A 17672-nucleotide genomic window follows, 5' to 3' on the forward strand; every position below is an offset into this window, starting at 1 on the left:
TCTAAGAATAAATCTAACAAAAGAAATACAAGACCTATACCTATAAATTGCAAAACTTTACTGAATGACCTTAAGGATGACCTAAATAAATAAAGAAATATCCCATGTTCATGCATTAAAAGACAAATATCATAAAGTTATCTCTTCTCTCTCCCAAATTGATCTATAGGTTTAGCCCAACTCCAGTCAAAATCTCAATCAGGTTTTCACTAAAACTCCCAAGTTATTATGTATTGCATATAGAAGAGCAAAGAGCTGGCATAGTCAAGACACTTCAGAAGAAGAAATTTAAAAAAGACTTGCTCTACCAGAAGTAGCATGGCAGACTACTACCATGGCAAAGGAAAGACAATTCAACAAAAACAAACAGGAAAAATTGGTTATCCATGCTGGGGGAAAAAATTAAACAAACATGGATCCTTACCTCACATCATACACAAAAAAGAATTAAATGTCAAATGCAAAAAAAACCCTTCAAATCCTATAGGGGAAAAAACACAGATGAATATCTTTCTGACCTTCAAACAGGAAAGGGTTTCTTAAATAAGACAAAGAAAAGTACTAACCACAAAATTTAAAACTGTTAAATTTAACTACCTTAAAACTACCAATTTCTGTTTGGTAGTAAGAAAACCACCTTAAAGAATATGAAAAATGAGCAATAATTTGGAGGAAGACAATTACAATATAAATAACCAAATAATGATTGGTATTGAGAATATATAAAGAACCAGAATCAATGAGAAAAAGACAAATAGACTAATAGAAATATGGGCAAAAGATATGAACAATCATTTCACAGACATATGGCTAGTAAACATATGAAGAGGCTCAACCTTACTACTGATGAAAGAAAGTTAGAAAGGAACTCAACATGTTCTCTTAAAGATTATTGGTAGAAGTGTAAATTGGTAAAGCAACCTGGCATTCTCTCGTTAAATTGGACACTCACAGACCCCAACCACTTCTAGATATATACACTTGAGAAACTTAAGCACTTGTGTACCTGGAGTCATGTACAAAAATATTTATAACAAAACTGTTCATAATAACAAAAATTTGGAAACTGTCAGTAGGAAAATAGAAAAGTAAATTATAGAAAACATATACACATAATGGAATATCACAAAATAGTGAAAATGTATGAACTACATAGCTACCTGCCACAAATGGATGAAATTTAAAAATAGTGTTAAATTAAAAATCAAGACTATATATATATATTCTTTTGTAAAGTTCAAAACAAATAAAACTATATAACATAGTAGTTAGATTTATATAAGGTGTTAACACTTAATTTTAAACAGCAAGAAAAGGGGCCGGCGCGGTGGCTCACGCCTGTAATCCTAGCACTCTGGAAGGCTGAGGTGGGCGGATAGTTTGAGCTCAGGAGTTCGAGACCAGCCTGAGCAAGAGCGAGACCTCGTCTCTACTAAAAAAAAAAATAGAAAGAAATTAGCCAAACAACTAAAATATATACAAAAAAATTAGCCAGGCATGGTGGTGCATGCCTGTAGTCCCAGCTACTTGGGAGGCTGAGGCAGAAAGATCACCTGAGCCCAGGAGTTTGAGGTTGCTGTGAGCTAGGCTGACACCACGGCACTCTAGCCTGGGGAACAGAGTGTGAGACTCTATCTCAAAAAAAAAAAAGCAAGAAAAGGATAAACACAAAATTCAGAATAGTGGTTATCTATGAGGGAAAGGCAAGACATGGGATGGGGAAATGTGGGTAGTTATGATATGATTAGTGCTTTAGCTGTTGAGTTGTGTGGTATTTAGTTTATGCATACATTATAGATATATAGAGCATACACATATACACACAGTGCATACAGTAAAAGGCACATTTAATAGTGAAGAAATAATAGTAATGAACCTTTATGAGCCAAATAACACAGCATCAAAACATATGCAGCCACACTTCTGGAAAAGATGGCAGAGTCAAGCTCCATCACAAGTCCCTTCACTTCATATCTAAAGAATGGAACAAAAATAATTTTTAAATGATGGGGGAGATGTATTATAATTACCAATAATAGTTCCCCAGGAAAAGAAATAGATCTAACAATACCATTAACGTTAGGAAGTGACAGCCAAGGGGTAGGGATGAGGGGAGAAATAATCTGAACTCACAGACAGCAATATGGCAGAACTCCTAATGTCATTTACAAAATTATGAGCTTCCAAATTCAAAGAGGATGGAGCCAAGTATGTCTCATTTTTTTCTTCTTCTGACTATAAGATGATGAAATGGCCTCTGAGTAGAGACCAGTAAAGGAGAGGATGTGAACTGTGATTTTGAAAAAAGTTTTCTAGGCTCCACAGCCTGCGACAATGTTCCCCCATTAGAATGGAGCACACCCTGAACTGGGGCAAGGCAAACTCCAACCTCTTAATGTTTCCCATAAACTCCTTACATAACTTTCAAGTGTTCTTGCAGGAATTACTCCTTATAGTGAAGAAAAATTTTATCACAAGGTCAGCGAGACCCTTCACTTCACCTGAGAGTTTTGGGGGTTTTCCTGTGTGTGTTTGATTGTTTTTGTATTATTAAATTCTATAAATTGAAAATTAAATAGTTTTCATTAAGAAAAAGCATTTTTAGTATGATTCCAATTTTATAAAAGTATTTCTAGGCCAGAGGCAGTGGCTTACACCTGTAATCCCAGCACCCTGGGGCAGGACTTCAAGACCAGCCTGGGCAACATAGCAAGACCCCATCTGTTAAAAAAAAAGTATTTCTGTTTATCTATCTAACCCATCTAATGTTAATGATTTTTTTAAGAGACAGAGTCTCGTTCTGTCACCCAAGCTAGAGTACAGTGGGCTCAATCGATCCTCCCACCTCAGCCTCCCAAGTAGCTGGGATTACAGGTGTGAGCCACCGCACACCTGGCCATGATAATTCTTGATGAGTGGTGAGATTTGGGATAATTTATTGCTGTCTTTATACTTTTCTCCATTACTTGAATTCTTTAAAAGAAGCATGTATCATTTTATAAACACGATGCATGTGTGTATGAAGAGACAGAGATATAATAGAAACAGCAAGAAAATGATACTCACAATAGCTTGCACAGTGAGTGCTTATTGTTTGCCAGGCACTGTTCTTAAACCCTGTACATGTATTAGGTTGAATCATATAAATTTGCCAATATTTGGCCTTCTTGACCTACAAAAATGGCAATTTCACATGGTTCAATTTGTATTTACTTTTTAAACCCTTGAACAGCCCTAGAGACGAAGAGGGTGGGCTGCAAGAAATGCATAAGGAAATCAAGTGCCCCCTCCCCACTCCACCCCAGCCCGACCCTCAGGCCTCTCCTCCCCAGCTCAGGGTGCACACAAAGGCCACGGGACACTTCTCTGTCCCAAGATGCCTTAAGAGGTGGCATCCACCACCAACTTGAATGCTGAGATAGGACATGTGGCCTTGCTCTAAGTTTATCCCCTGAGTGAAGACACTTCAGGTTTCCAGCAGGTATCCCAGAAATGAGAGCCAACAGAACAGCTTCGGTACCCCAGAAACCCCCAGCTGAGTGCCCCCCCATGCTCCCCCACGCTGGCACTGAGGCAGAACACACTCAACAGTTTCATGTTTATTTTCAGAAAGTGATGAAGACAAAAGAAATACATCCAGACACCACTCTCTATACAATAAATAGCCTCCCCCATTCAAAAAATAATAAAAAAGAAAAAGAAAAAAGTGTGCGAGCATGAACATACACACTCACAACCACCACGAACAAGCTCTTGCTTCTTGAGATGTGCACCATTCCCCCCGTTCCAGCCCCTTCCTCTGAAGCCCACTGTCTGAGCAGATGGAGGCCAGGCCAGCTGCCCAAAGTCACCTGAGTCCTCTCCCGGACCCCGGCTGGCTGATGGTTATAAAATCCGTGTATTATTTCTTTTCAGATCAGGGATTAACACACAGGCAAACAAAAACGTCAAAAGTTACTTTACAAAGGAAGAGGGCTGAGTCTCCTGTCCCCATCTTCCCCCCCTGACTCCACCCACTCTGCTAGATGCTAAGAAGCTCCTTTGTGTCCAAGACCTTTTCCTTGTCTGTTTTCTGTTCTCTGGCTGGGTGGGAACCAATAGCCAGAAGCAGCACCAGGTAAATGACTGTAGTTAGGGCAGAGGAAGGGGCAGGGGACACGCCTGTCACATTTCACTGTGGGCCAGGAAGCAAGTGAACCCCGGAATCCTTCTTGGCTCCCCTCTTCCCCAACCAACTACCGTACGGAGAAGGGACAGAGGGAGCCGGGGGCTTCGCGGTCCTGACTCTGTTTCCTAAGAGAGCAGTGGCCTCCAACCTAATAACACTGTTTCTGTTCCTTTCACCACCTCATCTGCTCAGTTTCAATTGGGAAAATAGTTATAAAACTGGCCTTCAGCTTCCTTGTCAAAAGGAGAAGGGGCCCCAGCAGGAGAGGAGCTGTCGCCACTGGAGGGATAGGGGGACACGCGCCTCCTCTTAGAGTCTCCTTCGCCCAGTCCTGAGTCGCTGGACTCTGGCCGGATGGGGGTGATCTCAGTCCACACGGAGGGGGAGCCCTGGTCCTCCAGCCCCCGCCCCTCTGAGGCTCCAGGGCCAGGTTCCATGGGCAGAGTCCGCATGGGGCGGAACCAGCTGGTTGGGCCCATCTTGGGAGGGTACTGGGGGGCCACAGGCCAGCCAGCTCCAGGTGCCAGGACCTCCTGGCCTCGGTAGTAGGACATGGTGGGCCCAGGGGCAGAAGGCAGGAATGCAGGCTTCATGCTGACTGCCCGGAACTCGGCCTCATAGCTGTGGTCCCGGGGGGCCCCCAGCCAGTAGGGCTGGGGAACCACATCCTTGGCCTGGCCTGGGAGGTCAGGGTAGAAACGGCTGGGAACAGGATACTGGTTGGGTAGGAGAGGAGAGTAGTGGTCTCCCCCAAGGAATTGACAGTTGGGTCCAGGTGGGGAGGGGACGCTGGTGTCAACAGATGCATACATGCTAAAAAACAGGAGGCAAGAAAGCGGGGGTCACCGGCAGAACTGGTCCCCTGTGAGCCCACCTGTTGCACCTCCCTTCCCTGACCTTCCTTCCCTGCCCAGCGCACCCTCCAGCGCCCTCCCCACCCCCCCAGCACCCTCCCCTCAGGGGCAGGCAGAGGACGTGATCTGGAGTCCCATCCCAGGAGGGACCAAAGGCGAGTTGAACCCAGTGGCACTTACGACTCAAAGTTCTCCCGAAATCCTTTGGCAAAGGGGTTGTTATCAATTTTCAGCTGAGTAATCTAGAGAGAGGGGAAACAGAGCCCTCTGAGTCCCAAGTCCAGGGCTCAGGAATTTCTAAAATCCCTCCAGAGGATGAGAGCAGCCCCGCCCTGTCCCCGCCCGGTCCCAGGCTCAGGCTGGCCCTGCACCCTGGCTGGGCAGCCCTCACCTCGGCATTCTGGTAGGCGGTCACCGCAATGAACTGGGTTTCTTGGAAAGTAAAGATATGCGTGTTGGAGGCGTTGCAGGCCGCCTCGGGCTCTCCGTCGTTCACCTCCACGATGTGCAGCCGGGGCTGGTACTTATGGAGGGACTGCAGCACGATCATCTGAGGACAGAGCGGGATGGTCGCAGGGGGCGGGGAGGAGGGAGTCAAGGGATCCCCCCATCCCACCCACAGCCGGCCCCACATGAGGCTAGAAAGGACCCTGAGGTCATCTTATCCATTCTCCTGCCCTGCCATCACGTAGCCTCTTGGCCCCTTTTCTGCCCCCAGATTCCACAGTAACCTACGCACACACAAGTCTTTTTAGGGCAAGGGCACTCGATCTAGAGAAACTCTGCATCCATTTCCTGGGACCGAGGGGCCCAACTCTGTTCCCACCGTGATGCACGAGCAACGGCAACCTGGGATTTGGTGAGAAACCCCCAGGCTGGCTTGGCCTGAATGTGACCCCCCAACCCACATCTCAGATTCCACTTCCTTCCACCTCATCTTCCTCCCAAGCGGGGTGGGAAAGAACCAGCGATCATAAGGGGTAAAAAATGACCCTTATGGAACAGAACAGGCCCGGCAGGACCCCCTGTGGCCTTCGGGGAGTCTCAGACCCAGGGGGTGAGGCCACCTTTGGAGGCGCAGGTCCTACCTGGGACGCGTTATTGGAGGCCCCCTTGTTGTTCGTGAGCTTTAGTTTCCCAAATGAAACTTCCTGCCGCATCCAATGGGCTCCAGTGTTGGGGGAATCTGGGTGGACGTACAGGCGGTTTCCTGCGGACAGTGAAGCGCTTCGTCATGCAGCCCCGGGGACAGAACCCTGGCGAGGTGGGGCTTTGCCTATTCTGAGAGGGGAAGGGGAGAAGGATGCAGGGGGAGGACCAGATGGGGTGGGGCAGGGGGTTGCATGGGCCGAGGGCCAAGCAGAGGACGGGCTACAGTAGAAAAGAGACACCAAACAAAACAGAAGCCAGAGGACGGATGGGATGCGGTGGGAGGGGGTGGGAGAGGGAATTAAATCCTCAGCGTTGGGGGCAGGGGCTTGGGGGCCCACCAGGGGACGCCCAGTCTCGGAGAAACAGAGTGGCCACCGCACCCAAGGGCACACGCACCTGGCATGCTGCCCTCGGCCTTTCCACACTGCACCCACTTGCCGCTCTGGTACCGCCAGTGGTGCTGGTCCACCAAGACCACGTCCACAAACATCCTGTAGTGGCTGGTGGGCTCCAGCCCGGCCACCGTAAATGACAGGAAGGGGAACATCCGCCTGGGGAGAACAGAGAGACCTCCAGTAGCTGTCACATGGCCAGTCGCCCCGTGCACAGGCATCAGTGGTGTGCTGGAGCCGGCCCCCACCCACTCCCCGAACCAACTGGAAAACATTCAGGGAGTTTGCCAGCCAGTTATTAAACACAGCCATAATTAAAAATTAAACTGTATAAACTTACAATCCAACATCCTATTAAAAACCAACGTAATAAAAACTCAAAAATCATCACTGCCCAATCATTTTACATTTTACTATGATCCGTGCTCTTGAGGTTATCTGTGTTGTGTCTATTGCACGTGTACCATGGAGATACCAGACAACGGTGCTCTGAGTATCTCTTCCCAACCCCACGTTCAATGACATCACGTTGCCTAGCACTCTGGGAGGCCAAGGCGGGTGGATTGTTTGAGCTCAGGAGTTTGAGACCAACCTGAGTAAGAGCGAGACCCCATCTCTATCAAAAAAAAAAAAATAGAAAGAAATTATCTGGACAACTAAAAATATATAGAAAAAATTAGCCAGGCCTGGTGGCGCATGCCTGTAGTCCCAGCTACTCGGGAGGCTGAGGCAGGAGGATCGCTTGAGCCCAGGAGTTTGAGGTTGCTGTGAGCTAGGCTGATGCCACAGCACTCTAGCTGGGCAACAGAGCGAGACTCTGTCTCAAAAAAATAAAAAAATAAATGACATCACGTTGGTAACTTGAAATCAGCCATAGTAGGAGCAGTTACATGACGGCGATCAGCAAACACTACAAATCGGGGCTTTTTAAATGACCCTTTTCAGAGGGTCGGTTGCTAGACATACGCCTGCACCATTGTCTCTGACCTGAGTTTGCTTCCTAAGAGGCAGCAAAAGGACAAGCCCGTCCTCCGCAGCTCCTCCAGCCCCAGTGCCCCAGCCATCCTCTCCACCGCGGCTCTCCCAGGGCTCACATACTCCTAGCCCCAGGGCACCCACCCACAGGCCCTCCCTGCCCATCCTGCTGGGCTGGACATCTATAGTATGGCCAGTCCCCGCCTTCAGAGAAGTTGCTAACATCCAGTGTAGACAGGGAGCTTCCCATGTGCCAGCAAGAAGGCTCTATAGAACACCATCCTCTTGCTCAATGTCCTGGTTTCCAGGAATAGTGGAGGAAGTTAGGGGTAGGACTCGTCGCCATTGCACTAGAGTAATAGATTCAGAAAAAGAAGCATTCCTTTTTTTTTTTTTTTTTTTTGAGACAGAGTCTCACTCTGTTGCCGGGGTAGAGTGCCATGGTGTCAGCCTAGCTCACAGCAACCTCAAACTCCTGGGCTCAAGCGATCCTCCTGCCTCAGCCTCCCGAGTAGCTGGGATTACAGGCATGTGCCACCATGCCCGGCTAATTTTTTCTATATATATTTTTAGTTGTCCAGATAATTTTTTTATTTCTATTTTTAGTAGAGATGGGGTCTCGCTCAGGCTGGTCTCGAACTCCTGACCTCGAGTGATCCACCGGCCTCGGCCTCCCAGAGGGCTAGGATTATAGACCTGAGCCACCGTGCCCGGCCGAAAGAAGCATTCTTGTGCTGTCACCATCTCCACCCCTCCACCATCACTGCCGTCACTACAGTCACCCCTTCCACTATCACAACCACCATCACTGTAACCACTGGCTCCATCAGCGTCAGCATCACTACAACCACCACCCTCCCCTCACCATCACAACCACCACCAGCCACACCATCACTACCACTGCCACTCCACCCGCATCGGTGCCAGCACCGGGTCCAGTGGCTTAGCCTTCCTCTTCTAACCCAAGCAGCAAGAGCAGAGTTTTCAGAATGGCAGGATCAAACCCTCATCAGAATTACCTTTCATTCCCACACACTCCCCCCCCTCCTCCCATGAGGAGCTGGTGGAAAGAAAGGCTCTGGTCCATGAGTCAGGAACCCTGGGGGAGGGAGAGAGAGTTCCAGGGTCCTAGGAACACTCTGTGGTGGGTTCTAGTCCCCAGATTTTTCCAGAACAACATCCCTAGCAACCTTCGGAAGACCTCCTAGGAAGGTCTGTCACATTCCTGTCTTCCCAGACTATCTGGACTGAGAAAAAGAGACTTAATACCCTATGACCTTGGAGAAGTTAATTCTCAGACTAAATGTTGGTTTCCTCATCTGTAAATGGAAAGTATAACTCCCGGCCATCTTTTCTCTGAAAGCTGTTAAGAAGTTCGAAAGACAAGGCCAAGCATGCTGGTTCACACCTGTAATCTTAGCACTCTGAAAGGTTGAGGTAGGAGGATCTCTTGAGGTCAGGAGTTCAAAACCAGCCTGAGCAAGAGTGAGACCCCCGTCTCTACCAAAAATAGAAAACATTAGCCAGGTGTGGTGGCACATGCCTGTGGCCCCAGCTACTCGGGAGGCTGAGGCAGGAGGATTGCTTCAGCTCAGGAGTTTGAGGTTGTTGTGAGCTAGGCTGATATCACAGCACTTTTTTTTTGAGGGGAAATAAAAAGTTCGAAAGATGTGAAACTCAGCTCCTCTTCCCCCCGTCCCACCTCCATCCCACCCTCTCCCAGGCCCAGAACCGTACAGCCCTCTGGCCTGGCTGGAGGACCCTGAGCAGGAATCAGAGCTCTGGTTCCAGGCCCTGGGTCCTGGGAGCTCAGCACACCAGTTGACTTGAGAAATCAAAGGTTAGGGATTAGGCCTAGAACAACTGAGGCTGGGAGAAAAAAAAATGTTTTTAATTTATTTTTATTTTTTTTTGAGACAGAGTCTCGCTCTGTTGCCCAGGCTAGCATGCCATGGCGTCAGCCTAGCTCACAGCAACCTCAAACTTCTGGGCTCAAGCAATCCTCCTGCCTCAGCCTCCCAAGTAGCTGGGACTACAGGCATGCGCCACCATACCCGGCTAATTTTTTCTGTATATTTTTAGCTGTCCAGATCATTTCTTTCAATTTTAGTAGAGACGGGGTCTCGATTTTGCTCAGGCTGGTCTCGAACTCCTGACCTCGAGCGATCCTCCGGCCTCGGCCTCCCAGAGTAGTAGGATTATGGGCATGAGCCACTGTGCCCCCACTGGGAGAAAATTTTTGACACTTTTTTTTTTAAGACAGAGTCTCACTCTGTCGCCCTGGATAGAGTGCAGTGGTGTCATCATAGCTCACTGCAACCTCAAACTCCTGGGCTCAAGCAATCCTCCTGCCTCAGCCTCCTGAGTAGCTGGGACTACAGGGTGCACCATGATGGCAAGCTAATTTTTCTATTTTTAGTAGAGACAGGGTCTTACTCTTGCTTAGGCTGGTCTCGAACTCCTGAGCTCAAGCGATCTTCCTGCCTTGGCCTCCCAGACTGCCAGGATTACAGGCGTGAGCCAGCTCACCCAGCTACAATTTAATTTTTTTTTACAAAAAAAAATTTTTTTTTATACATTTTTTTTTTTTTTGAGACAAAGTCTCACTGTGTTGCCCAGGCTAGAGGGCTGTGGCATCAGCCTAGTTCACAGCAACCTCAAACTCCTGGGCTCAAGCAATCCTTCTGCCTCAGCCTCCCAAGTAGCTGGTACTACAGGCATGTGCCACCATGCCCGGCTAATTTTTTATATATATATTTTTAGCTGTCCATGTAATTTCTTTCTATTTTTTAGTAGAGATGGGATCTCGCTGTTGCTCAGGCTGGTCTCGAACTCCTGAGCTCAAACGATCCACCCACCTCAGCCTCCCAGAGTGCTAGGATTACAGGCGTGAGCCACCACGCCCAATCTACAAAAAATTTTTAAAATATTAGCCAGGCGAGGCCGGGTGCGGTGGCTCACACCTATAATCCTAACACTCTGGGAGGCCGAGGTGGGAGGGTCTCTTGAGCTCAGGGGTTCGAGACCAGCCTGAGCAAGAGTGAGACCCCATCTCTACCAAAAAGAAAGGGAAAAAAAAAAAAACCCAGCTGGGCGTTGCATTGTGCAACTGTAGTCCCAGCTACCCGGGAGGCTGAGCAGAAGGATTTTTTGAGCCCAGGAGCTGGAGGTTGCAGTGAGCTATGATGACACCACTGCACTCTACCCAGGGTGACAGAATGAGACTGTGTCACAACAAAAACAAACAAGGCAACTGAACACCCTCAGAACCTCCCACCCCTTAAAAATGTAAATAAAAAATTTTAAAAATTATAAGAAGAAAAAGGAAAAAAATAAATTTTAAAAATAAATAAAAAAATTAGCCAGGCATGGTGGTATGTACCTATGGTCCCAGCTACTCAGAGGCTGAGGCAGGAGGATTGCTTGAGCCCAGGAATTTGAGATTATAGTGAGCCATGATAGTGCCACTGCACTCCAGGCTGGGTGACAGAGCAAGACCCTGTCTCTTAAAGAAAAAAAAGAAGAAGAAGAAGAAACGGAGGCTCAGAAAGGTTAAGTGACTGCCCCATGGTGGCAGAGCAGAGGCAGGGTCTTCTGACTGCAGCGCACATGCTGTGGTCTCCATCTCTCTCTCCTGCTTTTATCACTAGCAGAGGGAAATGGAGAAGACACAGCAAAAGAATGGGGAAAAGGGAGAGGAGATGGAGGTCTCTGTTTCTCCCTAAAAGTCTGGAATCACCACCAGCTGGAATCCCAAAATAGCCCCTGATTTACATGACACTTTTCTGAGAAGGAACCAGGAGTGGAGATGGGTCTGGTGCCAAATTGAGGCCTCCCCCAAAAAAACTGCTTACCATCCCACCCTCAGAGGGAAGAGTTCAAGACCCCAAATTCTTCTGCTGCCCCTGAGGACCGACCAGTGTTAAGATGATTTGCAAGGTCATCGTACCCCACCCAGATCCTGACAACTGGGCACTTGCTCCACTTCACCAGAATGAAGTACAAATTAAAATAACAAGGAGAGGCCCAGGGTAGTGGCTCACACCAGTAATCCTAGCACTCTGGGAGGCCAAGGTGGGAGGATCTCTTGAGCTCAGGAGTTTGAGACCAGCCTGAGCAAAAGTGAGACCCCCTTCTCTACTAAAAATAGAAAAAGTATTAATTTTTTTCCCCAGTTCCAGAATGCAAAAATAGAAAAATTAGCCAGGTGTGCGCTTGTAATCCCAGCTACTCAGGAGGCTGAGGCAGGAGAATCACTTAAGCTCAGGAGTGAGCTAGGCTGACACCACGGCACCCTAGCCCAGGTGACAGAGCGAGACTCCGTCTCAAAAAAAAAAAAAATAACAGGGAGATAGATAGCTTTTGTTAGTCATGTTGGCAAAAATGTTTAAAAATTGATAATAACAAGCTAGGTGCAGTGGCTCAAGCCTATAGTCCCAGCTACTTGGGAGGCCGAGGTGAGAGGGTCGCTTAAGGCCAGGAGTGTGAGACCAGCCTGGCAACATAGTAAGAGCCTATCTCTTTAAGAAAAAAAAAAAAGGAAAAATTCATATTTACTGCTGACGAGGCTGTGGTAAAACGGGTCCTCTCCCATTGTAGATTACCGGTGGGAATGAAAATTGGTACCACCGTTTAGGAGGGTATTCTGGCATCGTACCCACAAAAATGCAAAATGTGCTCGGACATCACGGGATGTCCCCCTCCTACCAACCTCAGATCCCCTTAATAGAGTCAGGCGGCCACTGGCGAACAGCACACAAAAAGCAAAGCTGTTTTCACCTGCCCCAAGAGAAATGGAGCCAGTCAGCCCTAATAGAAAGCAGGCTTAACACCCCCCCCCCAAATTTTTTTAAAGATCTAAAAAGTTCTCAGAGTTGGGAATGTGGATAAGGGAAAATCATAATGGCTACGAGGGTATCGAGGACTGTGTGGGACTGAAATTGTTGTTTTACCAGCCCCTAACTTCACGCACACAGATCCAAATGCAAATTGAGCTACTGAACAACACAGTTACCCAAAGTTATCTTAATTATAATAATCAACCAATCACACCCAGAAAAGTGGGGATTGCCAGCAATTAATACACACCCACACGCCCACAGAGACAAGGGCCTCTCTTTCCCTCCACTGGGAAAGTCTACCATCGACTGTTACATACTCGCAGCACACATACAGGCCATGCAGAAAGCCTAGCACACGTCTGTGTGGGGCACCATCGGGCTGCCCCAGAACTCCACAGACACATGATCATAGACACCAAAGTCTCCTACGGGGCCAATCTGGCATTATGTTCTCAATATCCTCTCCCAGCCTCATGTGATCGGCCTTGATCAGTCGCTGGACCCAGGGATCACTGCCCTGCTCCCCACCCCATTCCTGCCCCTGGGGGAGCACAGGCCTGCGTGGCCGGTCCACCCCGAGGGATGTGTCTAGGGTGGGTGGGAAAGGTAGGATCTGGGAAGTAGTGAGTCAGCACAAGGTGAAAGGCTGCAGGGCTGTGAGTGGGCCTGGCGTGGAAGAATTTTTCAAAGAGAAAGAAAGCCGTGGGTGATGTGGTTGGTGGTGGGCTGGCCTGTCCCTCTGTGGGCCACAAGACTCCACGGAGGGACAGGCCAGCCCACCAAAGCAGGAGGGGAGAAAGAAAGCTGTTCTCTGAGCCCAAAAGCCTGTTATAAGAGGAAATGGCCACGGACTTCCCAGATCACTGGAGCCCAAGCTGAGAAGATACAGGGGCGATTCACGGCCCGCAGGACTGAATTGAAGGCCGGGTGTCCTCTGTCCCCTCCACCCCAGCCTGGGGCCCTTGAGGCCTAATCCACGAAGGGCATCAAAAGAAATGGTGAGGAGCCACTGCCCCCTTCCAATAGGGACACTAAATGCCCAAAGTAGCCACTTACGATGGATCAAAAAAGGTGAGGATTGTAAAACACACAGACACGCACACGCACACGCATACACACATTTATGAAACAATCAGGGAAACTTTGGTGATATTGAGGAATTTTTTTTTACGTTTGTTTAGTGGCATTGTGTTTATTTTTTTAAAAGCCATTTTTAGAAATGCAGAGAGAAATATTTAAGGGCGAAATAATGTCTAGAACTTGCTAATTACTGCACTATTACTGTAGTTGCAGGCAAGAGAGGCGGAAATGAGTGAGGATAAAGAGGAAACAAGATCGGACGGTACTGACAGCTGTAGACTGGCGATGGGCGTCCACTGCGTACAAATTCCACTCCATACAAAGGTGGACATTTTTCTGTCCATTTCGACATGTAGTGGAATTTTTCATAATAAAAAATGTAAGTGTATGGATCTAAAAGGGAGACAACAAAACTTGTCAAGTGAGAATTATTCAGCAGGAATGTGAGGGGAGAGGAGGCCCTGGGAGTAGAGACTGGGACACACACGGTGACACACACTTTGAGAATCACACCCTGAAGTGCCTCCGTAAACAGCCTACGGGCAGGTGGGCGGCCCGCCCAGCAATGGCCACTCCCCAAAGTTCTGGCAGATGCTCCATCCACTCCATCCCTCAAGGCTGGAGGGGCAGAAGCCTGGCAGCAGGCTGCGGGGAGACCTCAGCCAGGCCCCAGGGTAGGAAGGCCGAGTGGAGAGTCAGAAGGCCCCATGTGATGGAGCACAAGCCACTAGATATCCCCGCACGTCGCCTGTAAAATGGGGAGACTGCTTGGCCTACCTAACGCACAGCTTAATAATGGAAGTGAAAGCACTCTGAATGCATCGGGGCCTTCAGAGTGTGGGTGGCTGTTTTTACTGGTGGACGTGCAGGGCCGGAGAAAGAAACCCAGGCAGTTACCATCTGGGCTCTGGTGCCCACTCTACCAGTAATGTGTGTGCTGTGTGACCTCAGAAGAGTCTCTGGCTGTCTCTGGGCCTGTTTCCCTGCCTGTGCAGTGAGAGCATTGGGCAGGATCTTTTGGGTTCCTTCCAATTCAGACACGTTGAGTCCAGAAGCCTGGGCTGTGCCTGGTAAGCCCAGAGGGGGACTAGGATTGGGGGCAGCAGAGAGGAATTATCAGAAGGCTTAGGAGAGGAAGGCGGAGACACAAAGGAACATGCCAACTTCCCTGGGTTCATCCCAGGGAAAGAGGAAGAGCTTAGCAACTTGAAGCCAGTTGTGGTTGGCGGACAGGTCCCTCAATCCTAGGCTATTCCACAGAAATCGTCTGGAGGGAAGAATGCTCCAGCAATGCTTAGACTGAATGCCAGTCCCCGGAGCCCAGCATGGCCTCCCCCGCCACCCCTGCCTCCGCCCCACGCCCCACACTTGGTATGAGCTCTTCAACACCTCCCTGACCTCAGAGCCACCATCCCCAGGCCACCCATGACACAGCCCCTCCACACAGATGTCCTTGCCGGTCCCCTGCCCACACAGGCCCCACTGGGAGGAGTGGGTGCGTGCTCACTGTCATACACCAGACACGGGCAGGGCCTACTCAGGGTGTTGCTTACTAAACAAATACCACACAAATCTCAAGTTTCTCGTTCTCTCCTCAGACAGGAGGCTCTATCCGGAAGCAGCACCCTCAGCCCCAAGCTCTACCACTCAAGCATTGGGAGACCCTGAGTCATGAAGCCATGGAGCCCCCCGTTCCCAACTTCCCCCGGCTGGACGGGCAAATACCTGGACAGAGGTGTGGGCAGGTTCTCAGGGGACCAGCCTCAAAGGGCGCAGTGCTGGGCTGGCCACCAGCTCAGAGCCCTGGATGAGCTTTATTTGCTCAGGCCCGAGGGCATCTGTGTCCCCCACAAGCTTTACTCCCCCCACCCTCCTCAACATGCACACACTAGACATACGATCTCAAAGACAGACCGGAAAGGAAACTTGGCGACTGCTTCTCCATGTCACCAAATCCCAGTCTACCCCCCCCCCCACACACACACCAAAGCTGACCTGAGCACAAGAGCAGCAAACGGGCGGGAGGGGAGGGGGGCACAGGGAGCCCGAGAGATCAGGGGCCGGGTTCTCGGCGCCCACATTGCAGGACTCTGCCCTCCCCTCCAGTTTCCTATACACGGGGCTAAGAGGCGTCCTGCCCCGTCAGACGCAGAACACACGTTCCCCGCCGGCCACCGCGACCCCTCTCAGGCAGGCAGCGGGGCAGGGGCACCCACCAATTCTGGGGGAAGCCATAGGCGCCCTTGCCCTAAGCCAAGGAGACTTTTCTTCGCGCCCACTCTCATCTGCCTCCCTTTTGAGTTCTATGGCTGTCGATGTGACACCCTGGGCACAAACAACCCTCCGGAGCTCCCCTGTCCTCACTGAAACCCCATCGCCTCCTCGAGCTCAGGCCAAAACCGCGAGGGACGCGGAGTCACTAGCAATGTCTAACTAGAAACAAGAAAAACCGTCCTGGTTCCGGCGCGGGCGCCGAGGCTCCCACTGGTCGGCGCGCGCCTCACTCACCGGCCCTGCTTGGTGATGATCATCTCCGTCTGGTGCTGATTAAACTTGGCCCACAACAGGTGGTTGTTGAGCGCGACTCTCAGCTTTCCAGACACCTCCAGCCCCGCGGGCAGCGCATAGTCCTCGCGCGGCGCCGGGTAGAGCCCGGCGCGCGGGTCCGGGGCCGCGTAGCCATCCCCGGGCTGGTAGCCCTCGGCGCCCGCCGGCGGCGGGAAGGGCTCGCCCGCCCCGGGGAAGCCGGCCGCCTGGGGCCGGGGCGGGTAAGCGTAGGCTCCGAGGAAGCGGCCCGGCGGGGCGGGCACCAGGGCGCCCCCGGCGTAGGACGCCCCCAGGCTGCCGCCCCCGCGACGGTCGGCCGCCTCCTGCGCGCCTGGGTCTGGGTAGAAGTAGCGGTGCTGCGGGTCGGCGCCCGGCGCCCGGCCCTCGTCGCTCGCCGGCATCGGCTCGGTGCCCGTCAGCATGTCTCCGCAGCCGGGCTCCACGACGCCCATCCGGGGCGGGCTGGCACCTTCCCGCAGCCGTCGAGGACCGGCCCCTCTCCGTGCGGGGGCAGGCGAGAGGGCCGCGTGGGCTGGGGGCGGGCGGGGGGCGGGGGCCCCGAGGGCGGGGTAGGGACCCCACCGGAGCCCGGGCTGGGACGCCTGGCTCCTGCGCCCGCGTTTGACTGGTGCGCGGCAGCTCCCGGGCTCCCTCTCTAGCGGGCCGCTGTCACTAGCGTCGCGGCGCTTTGCTGTGGCTTTATGAAGCTCTCCTTGTCCCCCAACCCCGCCACCTCAGCCCCGCCCCGCCTCACCCCGCCCTCTCGCGGCTAATACGAAGCAAATTCTACGCTGTTGGCGAGGACTGGAGGGCCCCCCACTGTGGAGACCACAGAGTCCCGCGAGCGCCCGCGCGCCCTGTAGTTCATGCTTAAAGACCTGGCCTTCTGGGAACGTCAACCCGGTCACCTGAAACGCCGCCCCAGTTTTCTGCCCTGGACCCTCGGGGAAATGCCACCCATCCTTGAAGGCTCAGCTCAAAAGCCCTCTCCTACGGGAAGCCTTCCGGGATGGTTGAAATGGGACTTGCTGGGCGGGCCCTCTCGCAGCACCAGCACTCTAGAAGCCACTTCGACCATGAACATTCAACAGATCTTTATGGATGCCCATTGTGTGCCCAGGCTCTGTGCTAGGTGGCTTTGCGGGAAGTGTTTGCCCTCTTTCTCCCAGCCAGAGGTCCACGTGGGGCGGCTTGGACCGCCAGCACTGGGGGCAGACCTGGAACCTGGTGGGCAGCAGGGACAGCTCCTTAAAGGGACTTGCATCAGAGCAGCTGAGGCCTGCAAAAGCTCCCCCACCCGCTTGGCAGCCACGAGCACTGGAGGTAACACCGGGCTGCAAGCGCGGACAGTCCCAGGTCTGGCTCTGCCTGTCACTCAGGTATATGTATGTGACCTGGGCAAGCCATTTCCCTGGCCTGAAAGTCAGCCTCACATGCCTTCTCTGTAGACTCTGGGACATAAACAGATCTACTTTTCAGGGGGGCCGTGAGCCTTACATGAGATGGTGTAGCGCCCCGCACTTTCCAGTCTATTATTATACCTGGATGGAAAGGCTGCTTTGAACAGATTCGGAACCAGCTGACAGGAAGGAAACCCACCGCATGCTCTGAAGGACTGCCTCGTACATGGGACTACGGAGGGTTTTCTTTCTCCATTTTCCTT

At 51.1% G+C, this 17672-nt stretch overlaps 1 protein-coding gene across 1 annotated transcript; it reads right to left on the bottom strand.

Moving 5' to 3' along the window:
* Positions 1–3586: 3586 nt before the first annotated feature.
* Positions 3587–16667, bottom strand: TBX21 (T-box transcription factor 21). The gene is made up of 6 exons (XM_045526311.1): positions 15971–16667; positions 6571–6725; positions 6111–6232; positions 5414–5572; positions 5203–5264; positions 3587–4981 (listed from the first exon to the last, which is right to left on the bottom strand). Exons 1-6 carry the CDS (start codon positions 16459–16461, stop codon positions 4363–4365), a joined length of 1608 nt encoding a protein of 535 aa, XP_045382267.1. The 5' UTR covers positions 16462–16667; the 3' UTR covers positions 3587–4362.
* Positions 16668–17672: the final 1005 nt, after the last annotated feature.

This window comes from Lemur catta, chromosome 15 (assembly GCF_020740605.2).
Source record: "Lemur catta isolate mLemCat1 chromosome 15, mLemCat1.pri, whole genome shotgun sequence".
Taxonomy (NCBI): domain Eukaryota; kingdom Metazoa; phylum Chordata; class Mammalia; order Primates; family Lemuridae; genus Lemur; species Lemur catta.

What these genes read in the sequence shown, in the direction of transcription:
- TBX21 (XM_045526311.1), bottom strand. Translation starts at nt 16,461, where the DNA reads ATGGGCGTCGTGGAGCCCGGCTGCGGAGACATGCTGACGGGCACCGAG. An exon ending in ATCATCACCAAGCAGGGCCG is followed by an intron (nt 6,726 to 15,970) that starts GTGAGTGAGGCG and finishes TGTTCTCCCCAG; the next exon opens with GCGGATGTTCCCCTTCCTGT. An exon ending in CCTCCAATAACGCGTCCCAG is followed by an intron (nt 5,573 to 6,110) that starts GTAGGACCTGCG and finishes CTCTGTCCTCAG; the next exon opens with ATGATCGTGCTGCAGTCCCT.